At 34.9% G+C, this 25,768-nt stretch overlaps 1 protein-coding gene across 3 annotated transcripts in view; it reads left to right on the top strand.

Moving 5' to 3' along the window:
- Positions 1-25,768, top strand: part of LOC143232169 (uncharacterized) — a 48,052-nt gene that overhangs the window by 6,478 nt on the left and 15,806 nt on the right. For all 3 annotated transcript variants that reach the window (XM_076467273.1, XM_076467275.1, XM_076467274.1), the window contains exons 3-5: positions 4,852-5,562; positions 19,005-19,138; positions 24,945-25,063. In XM_076467273.1, the coding sequence (XP_076323388.1) occupies positions 4,852-5,562; positions 19,005-19,138; positions 24,945-25,063 (964 nt within the window). The remainder of the gene's footprint in view (positions 1-4,851; positions 5,563-19,004; positions 19,139-24,944; positions 25,064-25,768) is intronic.

Below are 25,768 nucleotides of genomic sequence, written 5' to 3'. Positions count from 1 at the left end.
CTCCCCTCTATTTCATCATTGTACTATCTTTCTGTCCTGATTATCATGTGTCCTTTACAGGATGTTTGTTATAATTATGTGCAGACTACTGTTTTTCTTGGAAATTTCTATCACCTGTTTTTACCATGGCAGACCTTCTGTTCTTGGGATTTACTACCATCATACATATAACTGGTTAGGTATGCCAACTTCTTTGTCTTGCATATTATGTTTTGGCATTTCACATCCTCTATTTTCTCTTTTAGTCACAGCCTTTGAAGGAGATCTTACAGGCTGGTGTTTGGACTACTACTGATATATTTGTCTCCCATTGCTTACAACATTGATTAGTTTTATGTACCTCTAATTTATGCTTTCCTCTTTTGCTGTTCTCTAGTCTATACAGAGGCTCTAGTGTTTTTCAGTCATATCTTTGTCACTTGTACATTTCATGATACATCTACATGTGTATCAAGAATGCTTTTGCACATTGCAATTCCTTAACAAAAAGGAAACACCAAAAACATACTGAGCAGGAGGAAGTAAGACTCACAAAATCAAATGTTGTGTGAGGAACAACACTTTATTTTCTCTGTGTTTGATGCCACTAGAACATGCTAAAGGGCTGGCATTACTTCACAGAGTATGATTACCCAACATCTACATGAAATAGGAGATAACTAAAAGCATTAAATCCATCTGTCCATACTAAGTGCAGTAACTGTTAATCAACATTGAATTTGATTAGCAAATATTGCTTAGCATCTTTCTAATATTCATCATTTAAACTAATTACGAAAACTAAATCTATCACTAAAAGTCTTAACTTTTTGTAAAGACATCTACTAATGAAGAAAGGTAACTGGTATGATTTAATCTAGTAACTTTTATTCAACTTCAAACCCTAATATTTAATTGTACTATACATGGTGTTTCATGAATATAATAGGTCTGGGTAAATATTGTAAAACTTCAAAACTGCAAGAAATACCAAACACCTCAGCTATTACAAAATAATCTAACAATTGATTAATCAGAGAGAGAAGTGATTTGAAGAAACTAAAGTTGAACAAGATTGTCATGAATCATTTTTCAAATTAATATAATTTATTTAGTTATTTTTTGTTTGTGATCTCACCACTCTCTTCACAGTATGATCTCCTTGGCTTTTTGAAGATGAAAATGTCTGGTGACTTTCCAACAGTAATTCTTGCCACAGGTGTCCTTTATTGTTATGTCAAGAGGTTTTTAATTAGTTATATCCAAAATGTAATTAAACTACATTTTGTTTGTTTACATTATACCAATTAGTATAGCATAAAATCATAGGAAATAATCATATTTTAATACACTTTTGGCCAAAATCTTAAGGCAAATTAACATAAAGAAAAAAAAATATACATTTTGCATTGTTATACTCAACCACTTATTTGAGTAGAGTTTTGAAAGATGAAAATAAGAAAAGGGAAAATAAAAATAAAAAACTTTTTAGCATTTAATTGGGAAAATGTGAACACTATGAAATTAATCTAAATACTAGCTGGTCAAAAGTTTAAGACTATAGTGAAATGAAGCGTTAATCGTTAAACATGTAAAGAAATTTATTAATTTGTGTTCAAGCATTAGCGTGGTCAACATCTCCTGTGTCACATTAGGTAAAAACATAGTAAAGGCTAAAAAGTTGACAGAGTTTGAACGTGGCAGAATTGTCAAGCTGCAAAAGCAAGGTTTCTCTCAACATGCCATAGCTGGTGAGATTAGGCATAGTAAAACTGCTGTCGCAAATTTTTTAAAAGACTGTGAGGGATATGGAATGAGAATTTTAAGTGGTCTGCCCAAGAATATTTTGCCAGCATTGAGCAGGAGTATTCGATGGGTTGTCTGGCAAGACACCAGCCAGTCATCGAACCATATTAAGGTTATTGATGCAGAATGCAGCTCAAGAAAAATAAGACAAGATCTACGAGAGAAAGGCTTTAAAAAACCGTAAACGTCTTCAAAGGCCACACCTTGAAACAGCTAGTTTAAACTTTGCTGAGAAGCACCAAACATGGGAGGTAGAAAAGTAGAAGAAGGTTTTGTTCTCTGATGAGAAAAATTTAACCTGGATGGTCCAGATGGCTTCCAACATTACTGGCACGATAAGGATATCCCACTGGAGGCATTTTCTACACGACAAAGTGGAGGAGGTTCCATCATGATTTGGGGTGCGTACTCCTTCCATGGAACAATGGAGCTTCAGGTTATACAGAGGCATCAAACAGCAGCTGGCTACATTGGCATGTTGGAGAGAACATCCTTATTGACTGAAGGCCCTTGCTTGTGTATAAATGACTGGATCTTTCAGCAGGACAATGTTGCAATCCACAATGCCTGCAGAACAAAGGACTTTTTCATAGCGAACAACATGAATCTTTTGGACCATTCAGCGTGTTCGCCCAAACTGAACCCCATTGAAAATGTTTGGGGGTGGATGGCAAAGGAAGTCTATGGACATCAATTCCAAACAGTGCATGAACTTTGTGAAGCCATCTTCACTACTTGGAATAACATTCCAGCCATTCTTCTGCAAATGCTTACATCGACCATGCCAAAGCACAAATGTTTGCAGTTATTTGCAATGATGGCCATGCAACTAACTACTGAGACCTCTTGTTGGGCATTTCCTACCCTGTTTAGGACTTCTTTTTGGTATGGTCTTAAACTTTTGACCAGCTAGTATTTAGGCTAATTTCATAGTGTTCACATTTTTCCCTATTAAATTCTAAAAACGTTTTTTATTTTTATTTTTCATTTTCTTATTTTCATCTTTCAAAGCTCAACTCAAATAAGTGGTTGAGTTTAACAGTGCAAAATGTATATTTTTTCATGTTCATTGGCCTTAAGATTTTGGCCAGTAGTGTAGTATATAAATTTTAAGTTCTTAATTTTATAGGGCAGTATTAGAAAACAAATCCTGAATTTCCCCTAGTGTGAGAATTATGACATTTGTTCTTTGGGCATCCCATCTTCTCTAATTTATTTACCACCTCTCCAGCAAATCTCAAATGTATCACAAATTACTCATCATAATATTGTCATTACACAAGTAAAACATAAGTTTTATAGTGTTCAATTTTGTTTGGTTACAGAGTCATCAAGTATTAGGTTGAGGAATAATTCGTGAGCGTTTTTAAATAATTTCATTCAAGCATTACATGCAAGACTATGCAATACTTCAATGCATGAACACATTACACCCAAAACATTTATTATGATACTTTATTTCATGTAATACCTAGGTATATAGTATGCATTGTTTTAAACGAAATTGCAAGAAATTAAATGCGAAAAGCAGATGGTGTCGAAAATGCTCGATTTTGTCCACTTGACATTCCATTTAATGAGCTGAAAATGAAAGCAAAAATTAAACACATATGAAAATCAAACACACCATCTATTAGAGCAAAAAATTATCTACCAAATGACATGAAATATTTTGCGAAAGCATTTCATTTATGAATATATTTTGTTAACTTGAAAAAACGCTCACGAATTATTCCTCAACCCAATAGAAAATTAGATTTCTCTTGCCACACCCACTCACATCCTTTCACGATTTGTCAATTGGCCTTTCTTATGTTTGTTAATATATTATTTTAATAGTAGAAAACCCCATCTATAAAATGATCTATTACATTGTTTTCTGTAAAAAACAAAAAATGTTGATTTGTCTTTCTGTACAAGCATCATTACCACAGTTAACACATAGATTATTTTATATGTATTTGTAATGTTTCTTGTTACAGAATTAGAAAACAATGAAAATTTTGACAGTCTGCTTTTTGTATGTTATTATTTCATGTTTTTTGGTGCATTATTTGATTAAATAAAAATTATTTAGTGTGCTACAACCAAAGCAGGGTTAAATGTCATTGACAGTTGACAGCAAAAAAAAAGGTTTTTCATATGTATTTGTTATTTATTTTAATAACAGTGACTAAAATGTAGAAATAGTTAGCTCTTTACATTATATTTGGTGAAATAATAATGTAATGAACATCTTTGATGAGACATGCATATAGGTAAATGTAGTTCAATAGCATAACATGAAACACATGTAACCTAACATAATTTACTAATTACAATTGTGCAAACAGCACTAGTAATTGTTCTTAGATATCATTAAAAGGGTAACAAAACAATAAAATTTATGTGTAATTAGATGTATTCTCTTACTATTTTAAAGCTACTTTGGATAAATGAAGTTTTGTCTCCTGGTGAGAAAGCACTAAATTTTCAAATGTATAATGTTAAAATTAGGTGGTGTTCAGTTCTGCTCGATGGACACAGCAGATAGTCTGATGTGGCATTGCTGTTAGAAAGAAAATCACTATATACGTAGTTTCATGTTACAATGTGAAGTTATTCCAGAAAAAAAATTAGATATTTTGTTTATCTTTGCTGGTTACAAAGTTAGTCAAATTGACCAACCTTGTATAAAGTTAATGCAAAGAAAGTTACTGATAAAATCTAAAAGTTTTATTGAAATAAAACACTTGAAACATATTTAAGAAGTTTTAATTTTTATACAAGGAACACTTACAATTTTTGATATGGAGAAAAGTATTTTTAATCTTAAATCAAAATTTTGCACTGAATTTTATTGATGACTATTGGAAGGGGGTAGAATTCACTGAATATAAATCACTCTATTATAATTTTTTGTGTGTACGGTATTAAATTATTGTATTTTGAATTCATAAATTGCAGTACTATTCATTATATTACCATATTTCTTCCACATACAGATTGAAACGTGACTAAACTTTTTTCTTCCTTTTCTGTTGAAGAAACAAGAAATAATTTTTTTTTTTTTTTTTGTTTTCTCAGAATGTCCCATGGAAGAGAAGTGTGATTGCACTATTGCAGAACACTATCTAAAGTTTCTTCACTTGAAACTTGCAGCTATTCGGGCAGGAAAACTAGAAGATCATAGAGAAAGTGCAAATGCAGAAATTAATAGTGTTTCCAATGACAATTGTAAAGGTGTATCAGTCATTAAGCTTGAACAAACTTTCATTGATGGTGATATGTGTGAATCACCATTGCCTGAAGATTCTTCAAATGGGAAAAAAAATTCCAAAATGAATGTTCCTGGTTTTATTGAAAATGATGATTTTATGTACAGAGATTTAAATTCCTTTAACAGTTATCTTAGTTGTTCACTGTATGAGGATAGTACTTGTATCCAGAAATGTAAAGAAAAAGAATCAGAAATTATAGTTACTGATGTTGAAGAAAAGAAAGGATCCACAAGAAAATCTCCAGTGCCTACAGGTGTCCAAGAAAAGAATATTAATATAAGTGCCAAGCATAGTGTTCAAGCTTCCATTACAAACTTTTTCCAATTATCAAATGGGCAAAAACCTAAAGTAGCTCCTTCACAATATGCAGTTACTGTAACTTCTACAAAAAGTACATGTAATGTACCTAGAAGTTGTCAGAAAGGAAAGAGAAAAAGATGGAGAACTGAAAGTAGCAGTGAACAAGATGCAGGATACAGCCGTGCTCAGAACTGTCCATTTTACAAGAAGATCCCTGGTGAGTTGAAACTGGAATTCTGCATTTAATGTGAAAGAATGCTTTCTAAATCTTTTGTGTGTATAATTATAATACTTTTTTGAATTACTATAACATACTTACAGAGAAGTGGTCAACCTGCAGCATGGTTGCTACAATGGACTTCACTGCACCGCAAAGTTTTTGCTTCTTGAACACTGTTGGGTGTTCCTTATAGATTTTTGGCTACTGATCACAAAAATCACATCCTAATTTGCCCATCATGTACCATTTCATCGAGGTGTTCGGTTTTACTACAATGTAAAAAACAATATCAGGGCAACTGGAATCCATTTGCAAATTTCACTGGCTTGCATGCAAACCCAAGGTTACACAAGTAACCATTAGAACATAGCAAATACATGAATACATGTAGAAAAGATGTAATAGTAACAGATGCTGATATAACTCATACAATAATGGTCTGTTTGAAAATGCAATTTCAGACAATACCACCTACCACCTCTCCAGCTACTGCAAGTAGATGATGCAGATTATTAAATATTAATACTGTGAGAGTTTATATTTTAAAATAAAAATGTAAATCTTCCAAGTACACAGTCTTTCACCAATAGCACTGCACAACAAAGTTTTCGCTCCTTGAAAACTGTTGGGTGTTCCTTATAGATTTTTGGCTGCTGATCACGAAAATCACATATACATTTGCCCATCACATACCATTTCATCGAAATCTTCAGTTTCACCAGGACATTGCTTCAATAGAAAAACGATATCAGGGCAACTGGATTCTGTCAATGCTTACTGACTACTGTTGGACACTGCAACGTGATGCACCGGACATTGAAAACAAATGAAAATCAGGAGCAAAACACAATTATGTTGAAATTAATAGCATATTAGAAATATAAATGCAATTAAATACATTATTGTTGGTAAACAGTTAACTGTCTATTTCTCAGAGTTCCTATGTGATGAAGCAAAACCAAAACTATATTTGTGCATACCCACCAGGTACCTGTCACAATCAGCAAACACTTTTCAAGAAGCAAAATTTTTCAAAAAAATTGTTGTACAGTGCTTTTGGCATGCTTATAATTTAGAAAATATATTTATGGAACATAGCAAAACATGCTGAAGACCAATATAAAGTGATGGAGAGAATTTAGATTTACCCTGCATCTTTTTTATCCTGTGTTTGTTTGGCCCATGAGTGTGTATAATATTTTTTTTCCCCAGTTGATTCTGAGTCAGCACCTTCCTTGATGACTGAAAGGTCTGGGAACTAATATTTAGTTTTCCCTCCATCTATTGACATTGTGACTCATGCACAGAGTTTTATTGCAGGCTACATGAAGGGACAACTACTTTTTAAATGCCATGGTTATCAGAACTGTGTGGTTTAGCCTACCACGAGCTGGTGGTGGTAGTATATCATAACTTTTAAAGAATACACCTGCTCCTGGAAATTAGGGTTCTAAAGCAGAATTTGTACATAGTTTGAGTCGATCACTGTTCTCTGATGGAACAGCAGTAAGTGCATAGACTTATAATTCTTACGTCCAATGTGTTTTCTCCTAAAATTAAACATTGTTGGAAGACTCTCAGAATCAACAAACCCTTAAACAGCAGCCATCATTAATTGATGCTGCTACCTACAACATTTTTACTGTTTAAGGGTTAATGATAAGCAGAAACTACTATTATCATTTATACTGGTTCAATTGTTGGCTTGTGCATTCATGCCTGTTTGTGTTATCATCTCAACTTTCCTTGGTATACTACAGGAGATGAAAGTTCTGCCCTTATTCAAGGGTTTCAACCCCCAATTGCATGGTGTGGATTCCTGTACATGGTGAGGGACTTCCCAGGGAAGGTTTTGTTCTTTCAGTTTACATCCTCTGGGATCTAAACATCCATTCACGTGTTTGCCATGCAGGGTGACCTGTGAATGGGAGGAGAGGATCCTAGTGGTTGATGGGTCCAACCCTAACACACTACTTTGGCCTTGAATTTCTGTAAATGGGCATCCTTGGAGTAGCCACCCTAGGGTTAATCGACTGGTTCATTTGGGCTAGAGTCAACCAAATACCAGTATTGGATATTCTCAACAGGTGTTGTGGACATTGTATTTGATACTGATGTTCGGGTATAGTGCTCACAAAATCCTGGCATTGCTGCAGTGTACTTGTTTGGCATTATAGTGCATCTCATGGTGGGTGGGGTCAGTGGGTACTGAAATATTTCTTTTTTTTATTATGGATCCTCCAAATAAAAGCTTAAATAAAATAGTGAAAAAAACAGTCCATAGGTACATGACTAAATCTTGAAAATGATTTACATCATCACGTCCACCTGCCACCATCAAGGCAGGTTTCTTAATTCTAGGGTACGGCTGTACATTCCAAACCCTCTCGAATGTTTCCAGTATCAGAGGTTCTGTCATTCAAAGATGTTATGTTGTGGTTCCCTGACATGTGCTTGTTGTGGTGGGAAGGACCACAATGCTTATGAGCGTGAAACAGATCCATATTGTGCAACTGCAATGGTTCTCACCCTTCCTACTTTCATTCTTACCTTAAGTGGTTGAGGAAAAAGAGGTGCTACATTTGAAAACGACTAATAACATTACTTATCCTGAGGCTCGGAAATTGCTGTCCACCACATCATTTCGGACATATGCTGCTGCACTTCTTTCCACAATTACAGTGGAAGTGCAGACAGATCTCTCTGTGCCTCCAAGAGAATTGTTCTCAAAACAAATGAAAAGCCTTTTGACCTCCATGGTTAAAAAAGTTCAGGAATCAACTTCTACACCCATCTCTGTTCCTCCCATGCATTCCAACAAACCCCAAGATTCAGATCCTTTGGTTTCAGGTACAGGCATTTCTTCAGATACATCTTTTACTCCAACCCAAAGATGCAAAACAATCATTCGTTCATGTACTCAGTCAATGAAATTCCCTCCAACAAAAAAAACCTGCCCAATTGACTCAGGGCAGGATCTGTGGAGGGACCACCCTCAAATAAAGACAGTAAAGAAAAAAGATGTGGTCATAAACAGAAGGGTTATTCACCAAAATTTGCCTACACGTAAATAAAAATGGTCACCTTGATACAATGGAACGTTTCAGGTTTATGTTCTAATCTGGATGACATCAAAACACTGATTGCTTTCTACCATCCTGTATGTCTTTCCTTACAGAAAACATTTCTGTAACTTGCCGATACAATCACCTTTTAGTGGTTTTCTTTGTACAGAAATGACAGGCTGTGTGATGGACAAGTGCATAGAGGGGTGGCACTGTTGATCCAAGGTGTGGATGCTGTAGCCGTCTATGTTTCCTTGGGTCACACCATCACTGTTTATTCTCTCTACCTGTTGCCTGGAGAGACCTATGATCAATCAACTATTGAAGCTCTCATTGAACAGTTGTCATCTCCCTTTTTCATCCTGGAGGACATTAATTGACATCATCCTCTCTGGGTAAGTGCTGATATTGATAGGAGGGATTGCTCCATATGCTCTCTGATCACAATCTTTCTCCTAGAATACTGGTTCTTATACTTATTTTCATGTACCTGCTATTGATTTTTCAGTTTGCTCCCCTTCACTATTCTCCCACTTTTCATGGATGGTTGACAATAATCCACAAGGCAATGATCATTTTTCTATAATCTTGCCAGAGACTGGCTGTGGTCGATGCCACCTGACTCGCTTTCCCTGGTGGAAGCTGGATCAGGCAAACTGGTCCTCTTTCACTGCTCTCACAGAACTTGATCCTGCCATTGTCTGTAAGCCATCATTAGATGACTGTGTAGCAGCAGTAATTGACTGTATTATACAATCAGCTGCCCAATGTATTCCATGCCATGTGGCAGGCAAGGCTCAAAAACAAGCCTGGAATACTTTCCATAGATATCCCACACACTCAAACTGCATTGCTTTCCAGAGGACCTGTGCACATGCTCAGTGGGTAAGACGTCAAATCCAGAAGGAATCTTGGATTATGTTTACATCCAGCATATCCTCTACCACCAGTTCCAAAGTTATTTGGGACAAGATTCGAAAGGTCAGTGGGCAATATCACTCTGTTCCCCTCTCAATCTTGTTCTCTGATGGCCAGAAAGTAGCTGATACCCAGAGCATCGCCAGTACTCTAGGTGAAAGCTTTTGCTGAGTATCTAGTACTTCTGCCTCTTCTTCCACATTTTTAGCCATCAAGACTCAGGCAGAGCAATCACCTCTTTCCTATTGAGCTGATTGTCTCTAGGACTATAATTGTCCCTTTACACTGATGGAACTCAAAATGGTCTTTCATCAGTGTGGCAATACATCAGTTGGACCTGATGATGTACACTATGAAATCCTGCACCATCTACCTCCTGCTTCTCTTGCTGTTCTTCTGATTGTTTTTAACCAGATCTGGCAGGAGAATGTTTTTCCTGATGCCTGGTGCCAGGCTATTGTCCTACCTTTCTCTAAGCCTGGGAAGTGTCCCAAGATTCCTTCAAACTGCCATCCTATTGCCTTGAAGAACTGTCTCTGTAAGACCTCAGAGAGGATGGTCAATGCTTGTCTTGTTTAATTCCTTGAATCAAACAATCTCCTCTCACCCATCCAGTGTGGGTTCTGAAGACAGTGCTCCACCGTTGACCACCTGATTTGACTTAAAACATCAATTAGAAAAGTCTTTTTCAAACGACAACATATTGTATCAATATTCTTGGACATTGAGAAGGTTTATGACACAACATGGAGATATGGCATTTTGTGAGACCTCCATATATATGGGTTATGTGACCATTTACCCATGTTTATTTTAAAAAACTTTAATGGACAAGAGATTCCAAGTTTGTGTAGGTTCGACACTTTCCCGTTCTTTTATAGAGGAACTTGAAGTCCCTCAGGACTGTGTTTTAAGTGTAACATTTTTCAGTATAAAGATTAATGCCATCACTGAACAACTCCCTCTCACTGTCGCCAATGGGCTCTATGTCAACGACTTTCATATCTCATGTCAGTCATCGAACAAGAGGTATGTTGAGCGGCAACTACTGACTGCCTTCAATCATTTACTGAATTGGACCACAGTAAATGGCTTTAACTTCTCTCTCCCTACAATCTTTTGTTGCCAATTGGGTGTTCACCCTGATCCAGAATTCCATATTAGTGAAGTTGTGCTGCCTGTGGTCCCTAAGACAAAGTTTTTGGGGCTTATCTTTAACCATAAGCTGACCTTTATACCACACATCAAGCAGCTATGAGTCAAATGTACAAGAGCACTGAACATCCTCTGTGTCCTCTCTACCACCACTTGGGGAGCAGATTGATGTTCTATGCTAAAGATATATTGTGCTCCTATTTGATCGAAACTCGACTATGGATCACTAGTCTATGGCTCTGCCAGAACCTCGGTCTTAAAGATGCTGGACCCCATTCATCATCAAGGACTTTGGTTCTGCTCAGGGGCTTTCCACTCTTCTCCAGTTCAGAGCTTATATATAGTCTCATGAACCCTCTTTGCACCTCTGCTATTTGCAACTGTCTTTACTAAATGCTTTGAAACTTTGTTCCTTACCAAAGCATCCCACCTGGGGTTGTGTTTTCCTTCCTCAGTGGGCCATAATTTTTCAGAACAGATAATATGCCATTGCTCCTTTTGGCCTTCGTATCCAGGTGGAGTTGGATGAATTGGGTCTGTTCTTGGATAATGTTGCTGTGTCCACTGGTCAGCCCATCCTACCATGGCTTCTTACAGTCCCCAAATATGACCTATCTTTAAGTCATTTGAGAAAAGCAGAGACTCTCGAATGTAAATACTGTTTGTTATTTGCTGAACATCTTTTGAACTATCCTTCCATTCCTATATATACAGATAGTTTGAAATCAGGTGAATTTTTGGGCTCTACCATGGTTTGTTGTGGTTGGGTGGTTGTGTGCAGAATCCTCTCTACAGCTTCTATGTTCACTGCTGAACTGTATGCCATTTCTCTTGCCCTGGATCACATAGAAGCTTAGCATTACTCAAACTGCATTATTTATACTGACTTGCTTTGTTCTCTACTGGTTCTGGAATCACTTCACATTAGTTCACACCCTTTTCTCACCGATATTCAAAACTGACTGGCCCATTTCTCTTTAACATCTACTTCTATCTAGTTTTTCTGGATACCGGGCCACGTTGGTATTCGTAGGAATGAACTCGCCAAAACTGCAGCTAAATCTATCTGCTCTGGCACTATCACCACTGTGCCTGTTCTGTACATGGACTATGGTCCTGTATTCAAGGCTCGGCTCCATGCTAGCTGGCAGTCAACTTGGAGTGAGCAACTCAAAAACAAGCTTTTTGAAATAAAACCCTGTGTTGGTCTTTGGCCGTCTTGCTTCCATAAGGTTTGGAAAGAGGAAGTTGTTCTAACTAGACTACACATTGGTCAGTTTTTTAACTAATCGTTTTTTTTTTTTTTTTATCTGGAACTGAAGCACCAATGTGTAGTCCATGTAACACTCAGGTCACAATAAGCTACATTGTACTTTCTTGCCTCTCAACAGTGGCACCATTTTAAGCATGTTCCGTCCCAAGGTTTGTCCATAACATTATAAAGTGTTATTGGTGATGGTGACACTATCCACCTTGGAAATGTTTTTAGTTTTTTAAAGGCCATTGATCTTTTTATTGCCATTTAGTTTTTAATTTATGAATTAGACCTTTTTTTAATGTGATTTCTTTTTAAGAATCACAGTCCATCTAGTTTGATTAGAAATTAGAAAATAGCTGTAACGTCAAATAATTGAAAATGAGAACTGGAAAGGCCAAGTTCAGGTGACTAAAGCTGCTGTTTGAACTTCCCGTTAGTCATCCTAGCGAGTTATTATTAAATTTTGCTACAAGTCTTTTAAAACTTTTATTACTTTTTGAAAATAGCCCATAACATCAAATCACTTGGATCCAGGACTGGAAAGGCCAACTTCAGGTGACTGACAGTGGTTTTTGTACTTACCTGTTAATCTTTCTTGCAAGTTATGATAATTACAATTAAGCTACAGAAAGTCCTTTACAACTTTTATTACTGTAGTTTTTCTCTAAATGTTGTAGTCTGGATATAAACATTGGTTTTATTCTACTTATGTTGTTTTTTTTAACTTTGTTTACCTTAATTTCATTTTATGAATTTTATGAAATTTGCTTTAATTTTATCTTTTTAGTGGATTTTTGCTGCAGATAGCCTATCTGCTTTGTGCCATAAAACACCAAATCAATCAATCAGTCAACTCCCAACATCAGTTGTCAATCATTAGTACCCAAGGATGCTGCTGTTTGATTGGAATGCTGCCTGTGACATTGATGACTATTGTATAATTTCAGGGTGTGTGGAAGCTTGGCTCTGGGAATTTCAGGATATGTAGTAAATGTTAACCACAGTTTCTTGAGTCAGGATTAGTCATTCATTTCATATTTTCTCCACCATCATCCACCACAGATCCTTGAATTTCAGGACTTAGTTTTAGGTATATCATAGTTTGGTTGGTCTTGGGGTTTTAGGAGAGCCATGATTGTACTTTTGAGGTGCTATTTACATCATATTTTAAGGCTCAGGAGTTTGGTGTCCAGTCATCAATATTACTTTTCTTTATGAATTCCTAGTTTCTCCATAACTCCCATATGATTCATTAATGACACTGAATTGGCATTTTTTTCGTATTACCCTACCATATTTTAATGTTCCATGGGTGATGAATGCAGTAGCAGATCAGTTGTCTTGACTGAAATAGTTGGTGTTTATTACAAGGCTTTCCATTGTATTGGCTCTCATTTTGAAACACTTATGATTGACAGGTTTACCACTCTTTGAAACATCTAATTACTGGGAATTTGATCTCTAGAATCTCACTCTTGTGTTTTAGCAATTGATTTCTACAATTCTAAGCCTTCTCTCCAATTTGTATTGTCTAATGTATTAACTATGATTTGTTATAACATTTGTTAGTTCCTGCTGATAACATGTGATTGGTAGCTTCCTCAAGTTGTTTTGGGTCCTCTGCCCCAAAAAATAATTTTTGTTATCTAAATAGTATATTAGGGTGTTATTGCATAACCTTTGTCAACACCTGATGTGACTTTAGCCTAATGTGCTAGGTGTCACCTTTTCTTGTAAGTTTATTTTTGTTTCTACTAAAGCTGTCACCAGTTGGAATAGTTTGCACTGATGTGCTTTGGACACTTTATCATTCTATCTATGTCTGTAACCACTTTTTGTTTCCTAAATATTGTCAGACAGAGAAGGGATGAGATAAGTCCTTTTCACTAATTCCTGTGATCACTTTCTCACTTCTAAGACTGATCAGATTTTGATCATTTGTTATGTCCAGTGATGGTCTTAAAGGTTTTGTCTACACTTGGACTATCAGTTTTCCAGGATTTACCCCCAGTTGCATTAATGGCATGAGTTTGAAATTTATCCATATTGCTTATTCTGGACTATTTTTCTAAAGGAGGAGACTTCTGTGAATCATGTCTAATCAGATTCATCATATTTCTATACACTTAGCAGCCCAGTTAAATTGCCTGCTGAAGGATATTGTGGAGACTGGTGTGTGTGAACCTCCCCAAATACTTTCATCTCAAATTATTTACATCATCTGACAATATTTTCATCTGAGGGTTTTTGACACCCCCCATAACTGTAGTAACCATAGTCACTAGATTGCACAGTGGAGGTGAGTATTTTCATTGCTGTTCTTGTCTTTTCTTATCCTTTCAGGCCCCTTGTTTTCACAAAGTCCCACTCTGTATGAAGCATTTCTCAGGCAAGTGTGCTTTTATCCAACCAATTTTTGCATTAGCAACCACTAAATTGATATATTTTATGTAGGTTGCAACAGGCTCTGTAGAAATGAGGTGCTCCAGAAGACCACCTAGAAGCTGTCTGGATGGTGTTACTTTACTATCATGGACTGTCACGAATGAGGCACAAGGGAATCCTGCCTATCCATGCTAATCAATGAATTGAAGAAATCATGGCTGGTTTGCTTTTAAAAATTTAGGAAACTTTATACAAGCACTATTCCTTAGGACTTCACAATGTGCATGACCCCCAGAATTTACTAGTGAAGCTAGAGAGTCGTTACCAAACCAATTTTCCAGTCACTGGGGTGGTAAACAGAGGCTTTTCTCCAGAATGTTAGAATAAATTTGTTCCATTCTTGGAAAAGAGGGTCAAGTTAGGGGTACTTTTACATGAGTCTCTGAATGTTTCTTTCTCAGATGTTGGTAGGAAAGGCACCATTGTACGTGGGAATCAACTCATAGTACTGGTTCAGGTTTGGTGCTTGGCTGTGTGGTTGGGTTAGGTGTGGCCATTCTTTTTTTATAAATAATGATTCAGTACATTGTTCACAGAAGAATGTCCATTGTCTCCTCATAATTTGGAATGTTGAGCAGTCCCATCCCAGTTCTTGGTTGAGCAAAATTTATTCCATATTCTTCCCAAAGTTTTGGAGACAAGAGGACTTTACCTGGCTAATCCACTGGGGAGTGAAGATGGGTGTTCATAATTCCAGATCAAATGTATTCTGTTCCTTTGGTTGAGTAAGACATACTTGATCCTGTTAATTCTGAGTCTGGGGTGGTACTCTTCAGTGTTGTTTCTTTTCTCATTGTAATTCCAAGCATTCAGACTAGTCTCAAGTATATTTGTATATAACATTGCAGTCCAATTTCCCAAGCCACTAACATGGGATATAGGGACCAAGGCTCCTTAATTCCAACCCAAAGTTGTGAAACCTCAGCAGTCTGGTTAGGGCTGGCCTGTAATGATTACCCATGTACTGTTTTATCCTTGATACAGGTATTAAGTTCTGAAAAGAAGATTGTAATGAGCTTATATGATTTAGATGTAGTGAGATTCCCACAGTGGATTACCACTCATATCTTGGTACACTCCTGTTCCATGCAGAAGTTTTCTGTATAGATAATGCCTGTGCTGACCCCTCCACCTTATCAATGTGGAATTCTAACTGTAAGTGGCAGTAGAGGTAATTTTTTTTTGTAAGTTAACATTTTCCTAAACTGAAAATGTGTTTCCAATAATACTTACCTCCTCTGAAACTCTTCCACCCTTCCTATGGGATGGTATTAGTGACTGGGATAGGGTAAGTTTCAAAAAATGTGATTACATTATATGAGAGAGGTACTCATATACAGTACCAGGACAGAGGGCACATTAATGTGGGTAGAAAGATTTGCAAATTAGATATTACCTGTGGTATTTAAGTGGGGTATAGAAGACTGGAACTTGTGAGACCAATGCTTAGATGGGTAAAGCCAATGCCATATAATAGCTATAAGTGTCAGCACTTAAGTATTATTGGAAATATATTTTCAGTTTGGAAAGATGTTATCTTTTGTTGCATTTGTGTTGTCTTTCTGGTCTCTCTTTCTATCAGTGAAAGCAGTATGTTTTTTGTTATTAATCTGTCTGCCATCTATTCCAACTAGACTGTCCTATTGTTGCCTCCCTTTTGACTTTTTTCTCCAGCTTGATTGACTATAGATTGATTTATTGGTTACCTTTTGACTTTTCTGGTGTGGTTCTGTCTTTTCCTCCTTTTTCCAGTTTCTCCTTCTTTGCCTAACTGGAACCTGAATTTGGATATACATACTCTTACTTAGGCTTGGCTCCATTTTGATGATTGGCCACTTGTTCATTATACCATTTTTTCAAAAATTATTTCCTTCTCTTTGCTTGTGGTCATCACATATTCAATCTTTATGCATCTGTTACTTCACATACTTTATTTCACAGTTCTTTCATAAACTTGTTTCCTGGCCCAATTTTTATTCCTTTGACTTGGACAGTTCTGAAAAGCGATAATTTCTAGATTTCTCCTGTCTCTTCTGTCAGTCATAGCCATTTATGATTGTGATGACTCAGAATGTCTTGTGTCCAAGACAAGTGGACAGGTGTTATTTGACATGCATAGCTGCATTTCCTTGTTTCAGCAGTTATGTCTTCTTGCCATGAGACATCTCTTTTCATAGGAACTTCTTGTTCTTTAGACTTGCCAGATGGATTCTTGAACTCATATAGACTATGTATTTCTCATGTAAAAGTTATAATTACAAAATGTAATGGGCTTAAGTATTTACTATACACTCTTTGTTAAGAAGGACATGTGGTGTAATTTTGTTACATAGAAACTGGTGTCTAATTAGAAATATAAGAGCCATAACTATAGTGGCAATCATATCTGTTTGACAGAAGTGTTGAAATCAACATATTTCATCATAGTGATATGCAATAATATACATTGAGATGATTCATAGTTTATACAAGTAGAAGTACAGTTTCTCATTAAAACTTTAATAGCTAAGATACATAAAGTAATTTTACTGGAATATGACATGCATAATTACATAGGATTTACAAAGTAAAAGAAAAATTTAAATTTGAGAGTTTATGTGCCGACATCAGCCAAGAGTATTTGAAGTAGATACTAAAAGTAGTTGTACTGAACCTTGGGTGAAAGTAAACTATGAAATCAGAATTCATTTCCTGTATTTCTAGTAGTTATTAACAAGATATACTTATTCATAACTATAGTTAAAGCTAGTCCACAATGATGGCAGTGATCTAAGCAAAACTTCAACTCCTCTAACTAAGATCTTCATCCCATATCATATAGTTTTGTTTTTTTGATATAATATGGTTGAAAATTGTAAAGTAATAAAAGTAGCATGAAAATATTAACTTGAAAATATTCAAATGACTGCTTATTTTGGACAAAAAGTTTTGTCTGTCCTAACTCTTAACATGGCTGTATATAAGTAGATATTTATCATGCTTAAATTGTGCTCATCAGTGAAAACCTTTAAGGTAATATATTGATGCACCCACCAGAGGCATTTATACTATGTCAGTTGAAACTGAGAAATACATTTGGAAGCAAAAAAAACGTACATTTTGTGTGATACTTTGCATTGTAGTAGCTCTATTTAAGACTGGCTAATTTAAGAACACTGACCTCTTCAAACTTTTATGCATTCTGAGGACCCACAGACTTCATTTTGTCAGTCATCATGTAGCCAATAACATGAGTAGCTGTAATGTATGTCAAAGGTAATGTACCATGTGATTTTTGTTTACCGAGAGTTCTTTATGAATGACAGAAAAGTAGTAATAGTATTCTTTTTGTTATTGTTAATGGAAGGTTTATTAAATAGTATGTATAAAATTGTTATAGCTCATAAACATCTAATTGTATTTCTATACTTAAATTGATCAGTTGTATATGGTGAAATTTTGTATTGTTTTTAATATGAATAAAGTATTTTAATAATTCATTTCCAAGGCACAACATTGTGTCATATGGCCCATATAGACTATCCCATTTTCTACCACCATTCTACCATAGACATGTTTTTCATTACTTTTTTTTTTCTGCAACTTTCATCGTGTTAATCATCTTGAATTCCTTCATTATTTCAGTGTCTGTGATACTGGAAATCTGGGAAAACACTGGTTTTTATCAAGCAGTCATTGAAAGTCTTAACTTTATTGCTTCCATATAACCTATTTCTACTGACAGCAAACTCCTATTATTGTGTTTATCTCAGATTTGTGAAAAATTATCTTGTAAAATAGGAAGTATGTTGACTTCTAGCAACTCTGGTAAGTAGCAAACTTTGAGCTGTGTATCTCCATGTGCAAGGAAACATTGTGTTATGTTACTGTTATTGGTTGAAATGGTATTAGTAGCAAAAATAAACTCGGGACTCATTTGTCAAAAATTTAAAACTCATGAAATTATTGATAAGATAAAGAACACACAAGTTTCAGAAATCTCCAAGTTCTATCTGTAGTACAAAGTTCTTCATGAGTTATTGCCTGAAAAAGAAACTGATGACAGTATTATACCTTAAACATCATAATCTTAACTACTGTGCACAAAATAGTCTAAACATTTACTATCAAAAATAGCCTGTCAACTTCAAACGAACAGCATGAAACATCACATACAGGTGGTCAATGTACAGTAAGATGACATGATATAGATACTTTGCAGAAAATATACAGGTTTACATGGGTTAGGTACAATGCCTGCATTCAACATACATTTTATTTGCATTTCAGTTGTATTTCAGTAGCTGTTGTGTACCTGCAATTTAATTATACAGAACTTCACATTAAGGTTTGTGTGCAACAGGTAATCTGTAACAAGGTAACATGATCCAGATTAGGTGCTTGTCAAAAACAGTACAAACCTACATGTATTACATATTTGTTTTACAGATAAAGTTTATAGCAGGATGTGTATTGTAAATCTGCATATGATTAAATATTATCCTCATTGATTCAATTTTGTCATGTGGCAATACTATATGTATAGTTAAGACATGTCATGTACAAGTACTTAACTGTGTTCTTTTATTTCATTTCATTTATTTATTTATGTTTTTTAGGTACAGCCTTTACAGTTGATGCTTTTAACTATGGAACTATTCCAGGAGTAAAGTGCTACTTCCTTAGTCACTTTCATTGGGATCATTATCATGGTCTGTCCAAGTATTTCAAACACCCTATTTACTGCAGTAAAGTAAGTACTATGTACAGTGTATTTTTTCCCATTAAGTCTTAAATAACAGTAGAAGCTTACATTATTTACTCATATTTTCCCATTATAATGACAAGTATAGATATTTAATCTAATTTTCTGTTTCTAGTAAGTGCTTAAACAGTCCATCTCCATTTTTCCCATGAGAAATACTGTAAATTAAATTAATCCGTTACAGATCTCCAAAAATTACGCATTATGAAGCATTTTTAGTAAAAATATTGCTTATTTATACATGTATAATAATACTTACATGCATAAAGTCAACCACAAAAACTATAAACACTAAAAAAACAATAAATGAAAATTTAACTGCACTTTATCTGTGCTAAGGAGAGCTGATGACATAAGTGAAAGGTGGTGAGGAACATGGAGAGTAGGAAGGTTATTATTGTTTGGAAGGAGGGTCACCTTCCATAAAAACATCAGGTAACTCTCCTTCTGGGGTTCTTTCTTTTTTCTGTCTCTTTGCACCACTACAACCTGCTTGAGACTTACTGGACCTATTTCTCAGTAAAAACTTGTCTAATGAGGTTTGTTTCTGCCTGCATTTTAAAATGCTTCTGAAGTAAGACATGGCATTGTCATTGAAAAGGTTTATGCTGCAGTTTGCTACAGCTTTGTCAGGATGAAATTTTTTCACAAAACTTTGTAACTCTCCCCATTTCCTTGATTAGTGAACTAGGAACATCCTCCCTTCCCTCTTCCTCATCTGAAGACACTTCCTTAGTTGCCTTCTGTTGCTGCTCCTTCTGAAAGTCTTGGAGTTCTTCCGTGGTGAGCTCAGTGTTGTGGTCTTCCACCAACTTCTCCACATCATCACCACTCACATTCAAGCCTATACTCTTGCCTAGTGAGTGAGACAATAACCTCGACAACAGGCTCAGCCTCAAAGTCTCTATCTGCTACTGAGTCTGGCCACAATTTCTTTCAGGCTGAGTTCATAGTCCTCAAAGACACTTCCCTCCAGGCTTTGTCTGTGATCCTCAAGCAATGAAGGATATTTTTCCAGAACTTTCTGAGGGTTAACTCTGTGTCAGAGGTCACTTCAAAGTACCTTTGAAACAGTGCTTTGGTGTAGAGTTTCTTAAAGTTCGATATGACCTGCTGGTCCATGGGCTGAATGAGAGGAGTCATGTTAGGGAGCAAGAGCTTCACCATAATGAAACTGTACTCCATCAACCCGTCCTCCAAGCCTGGTGGGTGAGCAGGTGCATTGTTCATCACAAGAAGGGTCTTGAGTGGCAACAGTATTTCTGTGTGGTAGTTCTTTACACTTGGGCCAAACACTTCATGGACCCACTCCATAAAAAATTGCCTGCTTACCCATACTTTACTATTAGCCCTCCACATAAGATTTAGTTTACTTTTCAGGACATTATTTTTCTTAAAAACCCTTGAGTTCTCAGAATGGTACACAAGCAAAGGCTTAAGTTTTAAGTCCCCACTTGCATTACTACATAACAATAGAGCTAGCCTGTCCTTCATTGGCTTGTGTCCTAGCAGTGACTTCTCCTCCATGGTGATGTAGGTCCTCTTTGGCATTTTCTTCCAAAAGAGGCCTGTCTCATCACAGTTGGACACTTGTTGGGGAATAAAACCCTCAGCTTCTACATAGTCCTTAAATTCCCTAACAAATTTATGAGCAGCGTCTTTGTTAGAACTGGCATCCTCCCCATGTCTCACCACACTATGTATGCCACTTCTCTTCCTAAATTTTTCAAACCACCCCCTACTAGCCTTAAAGGCATCACTTGTATCAGCACTCGTTCCAGGGGTGTTTTTCAGGAGGTCAGCATGCAACTGCTTTGCTTTCTCACAAATGATATTCTCAGAAATACTATCACCAGCTAACTGTTTTTCGTTTACCCAAATCAACAACAGTTTTTATACTGTCACTCCTTTTGCAACATCAGCTCCTTTGATGACCTGTTTATTTTTCAATATGGTGCAGACTGTAGACTTCACCATACCAAACTGTGTAGCAAGGTTAGACATGCGAACACCACTCTCATACTTCGCTATGAGATCTTTTTTCACCTTTATTGTGGCTCTAACAACTTTTCGTTTTGGTTTGCTGCTTTCATTGTCTTTCTTTGACCCCATGGTGGCTTATTTAATCAGAATATTTAGAAAAACAACAAAAAGAAAAATAAGAACATTCACAGCAGATTTTAGCGGGGCTGTGGACTGAGCAACGGGTGCGAGTAAAATGTTTTGGGCAAGCTTGGCGTGGGCCAAAAATGGTTGAAGGTCGTTCGGGTCATCAGTGAGATTATTTCAGGGGTTCAGGCCATGACAACTTGGTCGGAAACCAAGTTTATTTTCAACAATCATGTAATTATTTTCTCAAACAGTAAATTCGAAAACTGAATTGTTTGAGAAGGGAGTCATTCGAGAACCGAGATACCACTGTATTAAAGTTTGAATTATAATCTACACTTTAATTCCAAACTTATTGACATAAATTCATAAAATAGTCATTGAATAAGATTTTGAACGTAACTTAACAAATGCTATGACATGACCTTTTACCTGTGACCCATTGTAAAATGTTTATATAAACACATACGTACAAGATTTACAGTAAGTAATGCTTCGGACTCACTTTTTTTTATTGTTTTTATCATGTATACAGTTAACCCTCAGTTCAGAAATTGACACTCTGATTGATTTATCATGTATACACATATACATAACAGGAAACGTAATCAGTAATCCACATGTTCATATTGCAAGTTCAAGCAGCTATTTCTTTATACAAATATACATTTCCTGTGGCTACACGATTCAGTAATCTGTACACAAATTAATGAAAGTAATGTAGGGACTTAACAGAACAGGAATCACAGTAATAATTACTAACACCAAAACATCCACATTCATAGTATATAGTGGTATACATCCATTGCTTTCAAAATGACTCATTCAGTTATCCATGTGTCTTAATAATCTGGAAAAAGTGCATTATTACAAATGCATTTGAATTAACAAGGTCTCATTGTAATATAAATGTACTTTGGCCAATAAATTGAGTTTCAGCTACTATAACATTTCATAAAAATTGTGTGAGTCATTTAGTTCTGGGGCTTTTTTTTGTAAAAAGAACTTGTTTCAGTTCAAGCTTGAAAAAAATGACAATATATTTTTATTTTTATATTATGTTTTGAATCGTGTTTAAATGTAAATATAACATTTAAGATTGTTAATATTTTTTGTTCTCGAGTAATTACTGCTTTGAGCTTCTGTAACTTGAGCATTATATGCAATGTTTTGTGCCATTTATAAGCAACAAATTTACATGAGTGGATAATTTTCCTGTTTAACAATTAACATTTGGACATTTGTTTGTTGTTTCTTTGGAAGCTCAGTTACCAACAAGTATGATAAGGTTATTCAGGTGAGGTATTGAACAGTGAGGAAAAAGTATTTTCTCAGTTATTAAATTTCATCTGTTCTCCCATTATGGTAAATCTTTGGGGATGAATACTTGTACAGTTGCAAAAGCATTTTTGCTTGTGAAATAGTAAATATATATATATATATATATATATATCTTGTAAAAAACATGATAAACTTAGTAGGTAGTGTTATATTATCACTCTTTAGCCCTCACAAATATATATATATATGTAGTATGTGGGACAAAAGGGACTTTACAGTTGTTGCATTTAGAAAATAATGTGTTTCTTGGAAACAAATAATTAAATGTTTTCCTTAGCATCATCTCTGTAGTAAGTTTGTCTTCCTCACTCAGTAAGGTCTAATGTAAGCTTGATGTTGGTCTAACACCAAATATATATGCATATACATACCTTTTGTGATTAATAAAATAATAGCAATTTATCATTTGTACAGTGTTGAAAATAATGAATATCTGTGTATGTAAACCAATGTTTAGAAAGTTTGTATCCATAACTAACATATTTAGACTGGTGCTGACATGCTCTATATTTATAACACAGACACCACTTGACCTGTGTATCTAACTTAATATAGATGACCCAACTTATAGGTTGTATCTTCTTATAGGTATTATTGTATGTTTTCTTTTAATACAGTCATTCTGTATGTGCCATTATGTATTATAATTTATCTCAGATGAGCTGCCAATTTATTGTGTTACATATTATGACTTCAGACAACCTGAACTGAGTTAAATCATAATTTTGGCTTTGAAATTAATTAAATGCCAATATTTATCAAAATTATGATATTTGTCAAGAAGACTGATATACTTAATTTTCTTTATTAACACATATATTTTAATATACAAGCAGTAATACAACTTATAATAATGGTTATTAAAAATAGTTACCACAAATGATTTATGTACGAAAGTTTTACACACTTACAAACAATATTAAGTCTTCCATCTGTTCTGGATCTTCCTTGATATCCTATCAAGGGTTCATGATGAGTGAATTAATTTCAAGTTTATCAGTACAGTTCACTCAATAGGGAGCTAGCTAGCTCTGTGTTCTCGGTTGGTCTTATCGAGAGCTCACAACAAGTGAATTAAATTTGAGTTAACATAGATACAGTTCACTTAACAGGGAGCTTTCTTTCTCAGCCAGATACTGAAGTTTTATAATCTGTTCTTGAAAATACTAATGTCTTCGTGAATCCACTGAAGTTGAATGGTTTGAAGTGTTCAGAATCTACAAACGTTCCTGGTCAAATATCTGAAGTTCCTAATTAGTTAAGTGTTCATTACAGTTTTAGCCTCTAAGGTTTAGAGTATACCAAGTATAGCAAAACAACAAGATATACTTTCTCTCTGCATGTTTAGATGGCTACGTTTTATAATTGTTAGGTGAAGGTTTTGAAATATCATTTAGTAACAATATTGGTATTTACATACATATATGCATTGTTAATTCTTATACTCAAGAATCTTCTACAAATTTAGGGAATAGGCAGGAATTTTGCAACACAAATTTAACAAAAACATTACATGCATTTCTAAATATACATTTAACTGAAATAAACATCAATATCAAAATAAATATATAATAATAAATCTACAGGGTGTTCAGAAAGTCACTGTGCAGTTTTGTCTGTTAATAAATATATAAGTGTACAGTGACTTTCCAAACACCCTGTATTACAGTGATTATAGAGATATTTAACATATATGTTAGAAATACATTTTCTGGATACATGCAAATTGTAGAATTGTTTTGCCAGTTTTCACCAATTTTGAAAAGAGAGTGAATGAAAAATAAAAGGATGTTACTAATACTACTTATATAGCATGAATACTTAGTGAAATCAAAATGTATTATTAGAATTTATCATTATATGCCAAAAATATTAATATATAATAAGCATAAAGAAGATTTTAGTGAAGAATCCATGGTCAATCTTAGTTGTCATGTTAATTTTATTATGGATAACAGATGTAGTAATAGCTCCAAAATCCATTGAGAATATCCAGTCTACCAGACAAAATCCATATGCTGTGTTATACCAGCCAGCAGACATAAAATCATCTAAGCGTAAAGAGTTGAGTGCTTATAACCATGACATTTCAATTCCAATTCTTACTGCTTTTCACTGTCTACAGCCAGTTATAGTAATGCAGTTACCCATGAAAATTCTTATACTTCCTAAAAGTAGAAATGAAGCCACCCTAACATTGCTACTCTATGCAACTTCAATTGTTTGCTCTTTTAAAAGAAGTAAAGTAAATTAATTAAAGGTCTTAAATAGAGTTGCAAACCCTATCTTAATATTTCTTACATATTAATTTGCCTCAGTTGCAATACAAATGTTTTCTTCTCAGATTACAGCAAATCTTGTTTCATTGAAAATTCGAGTAGCTGAAGATGTATTACATCCACTTCCTTTGAATATACCAAGTGTGATTGAGGATGTAGAAGTAATATTGCTAGATGCCAATCAGTAAGTTTTTATCATTATTTAAAAAAAAATCACTGTTAATATTTTTGTAAACTAAGATGAACCAAACATGTATGGTTTGACAGTTTTATTTCTGTACATAATTATTTCTACACTTGAAAGTAAAAAAAACTCTCTTAATGATTCAAGTATGCTAATTAATTAATATGTACATGTATAATTTCTTTTGAAATTGTATTTTTGGCATATCTTTTCTGTAATGTTTAGCTTAATTTATACAAACATTATTGTTAAGAATTAATTTTAATATTGAATATTGTACAACTTCATTTCTTATTTGAAGAAAAGTAAAAGTAAAGATCCCAAGAACAGTGAGAATAGTAAAACTAGTAGATTGAAATATAATTTTTGCCAGAGAAGAAGTCATCTTCACCTAAGACACTTTTATTTTTCTAATAGGGTAGTTGGCCTTTGAAATAAGTTGCCTTTGGCTGTTGTAAAAGCAGTTAATTTAAGCATGTTTAAGAGAAAGCTTGATAAGCATATGAATGATAAGGGCTGGCTTTAAGATCATTTTGAAAATTTATTTATTAATAGTTTAGTTTAGAAGATGGAACAGCCAAGATGGACCAATAGTTCCCATGTTGTCCCAAAACATTATATTATGTTATGATAGGCAGGAATGGGAAGGGTCTTCTTATACTTTAGTCATGACAGTCCAGCACAATACAGTAATACCACCCAGTC

The sequence above is a fragment of the Tachypleus tridentatus genome, chromosome 11 (assembly GCF_004210375.1).
Source record: "Tachypleus tridentatus isolate NWPU-2018 chromosome 11, ASM421037v1, whole genome shotgun sequence".
NCBI lineage: Eukaryota > Metazoa > Arthropoda > Merostomata > Xiphosura > Limulidae > Tachypleus > Tachypleus tridentatus.
This window is presented reverse-complemented; position numbering and strand designations above follow the sequence as displayed.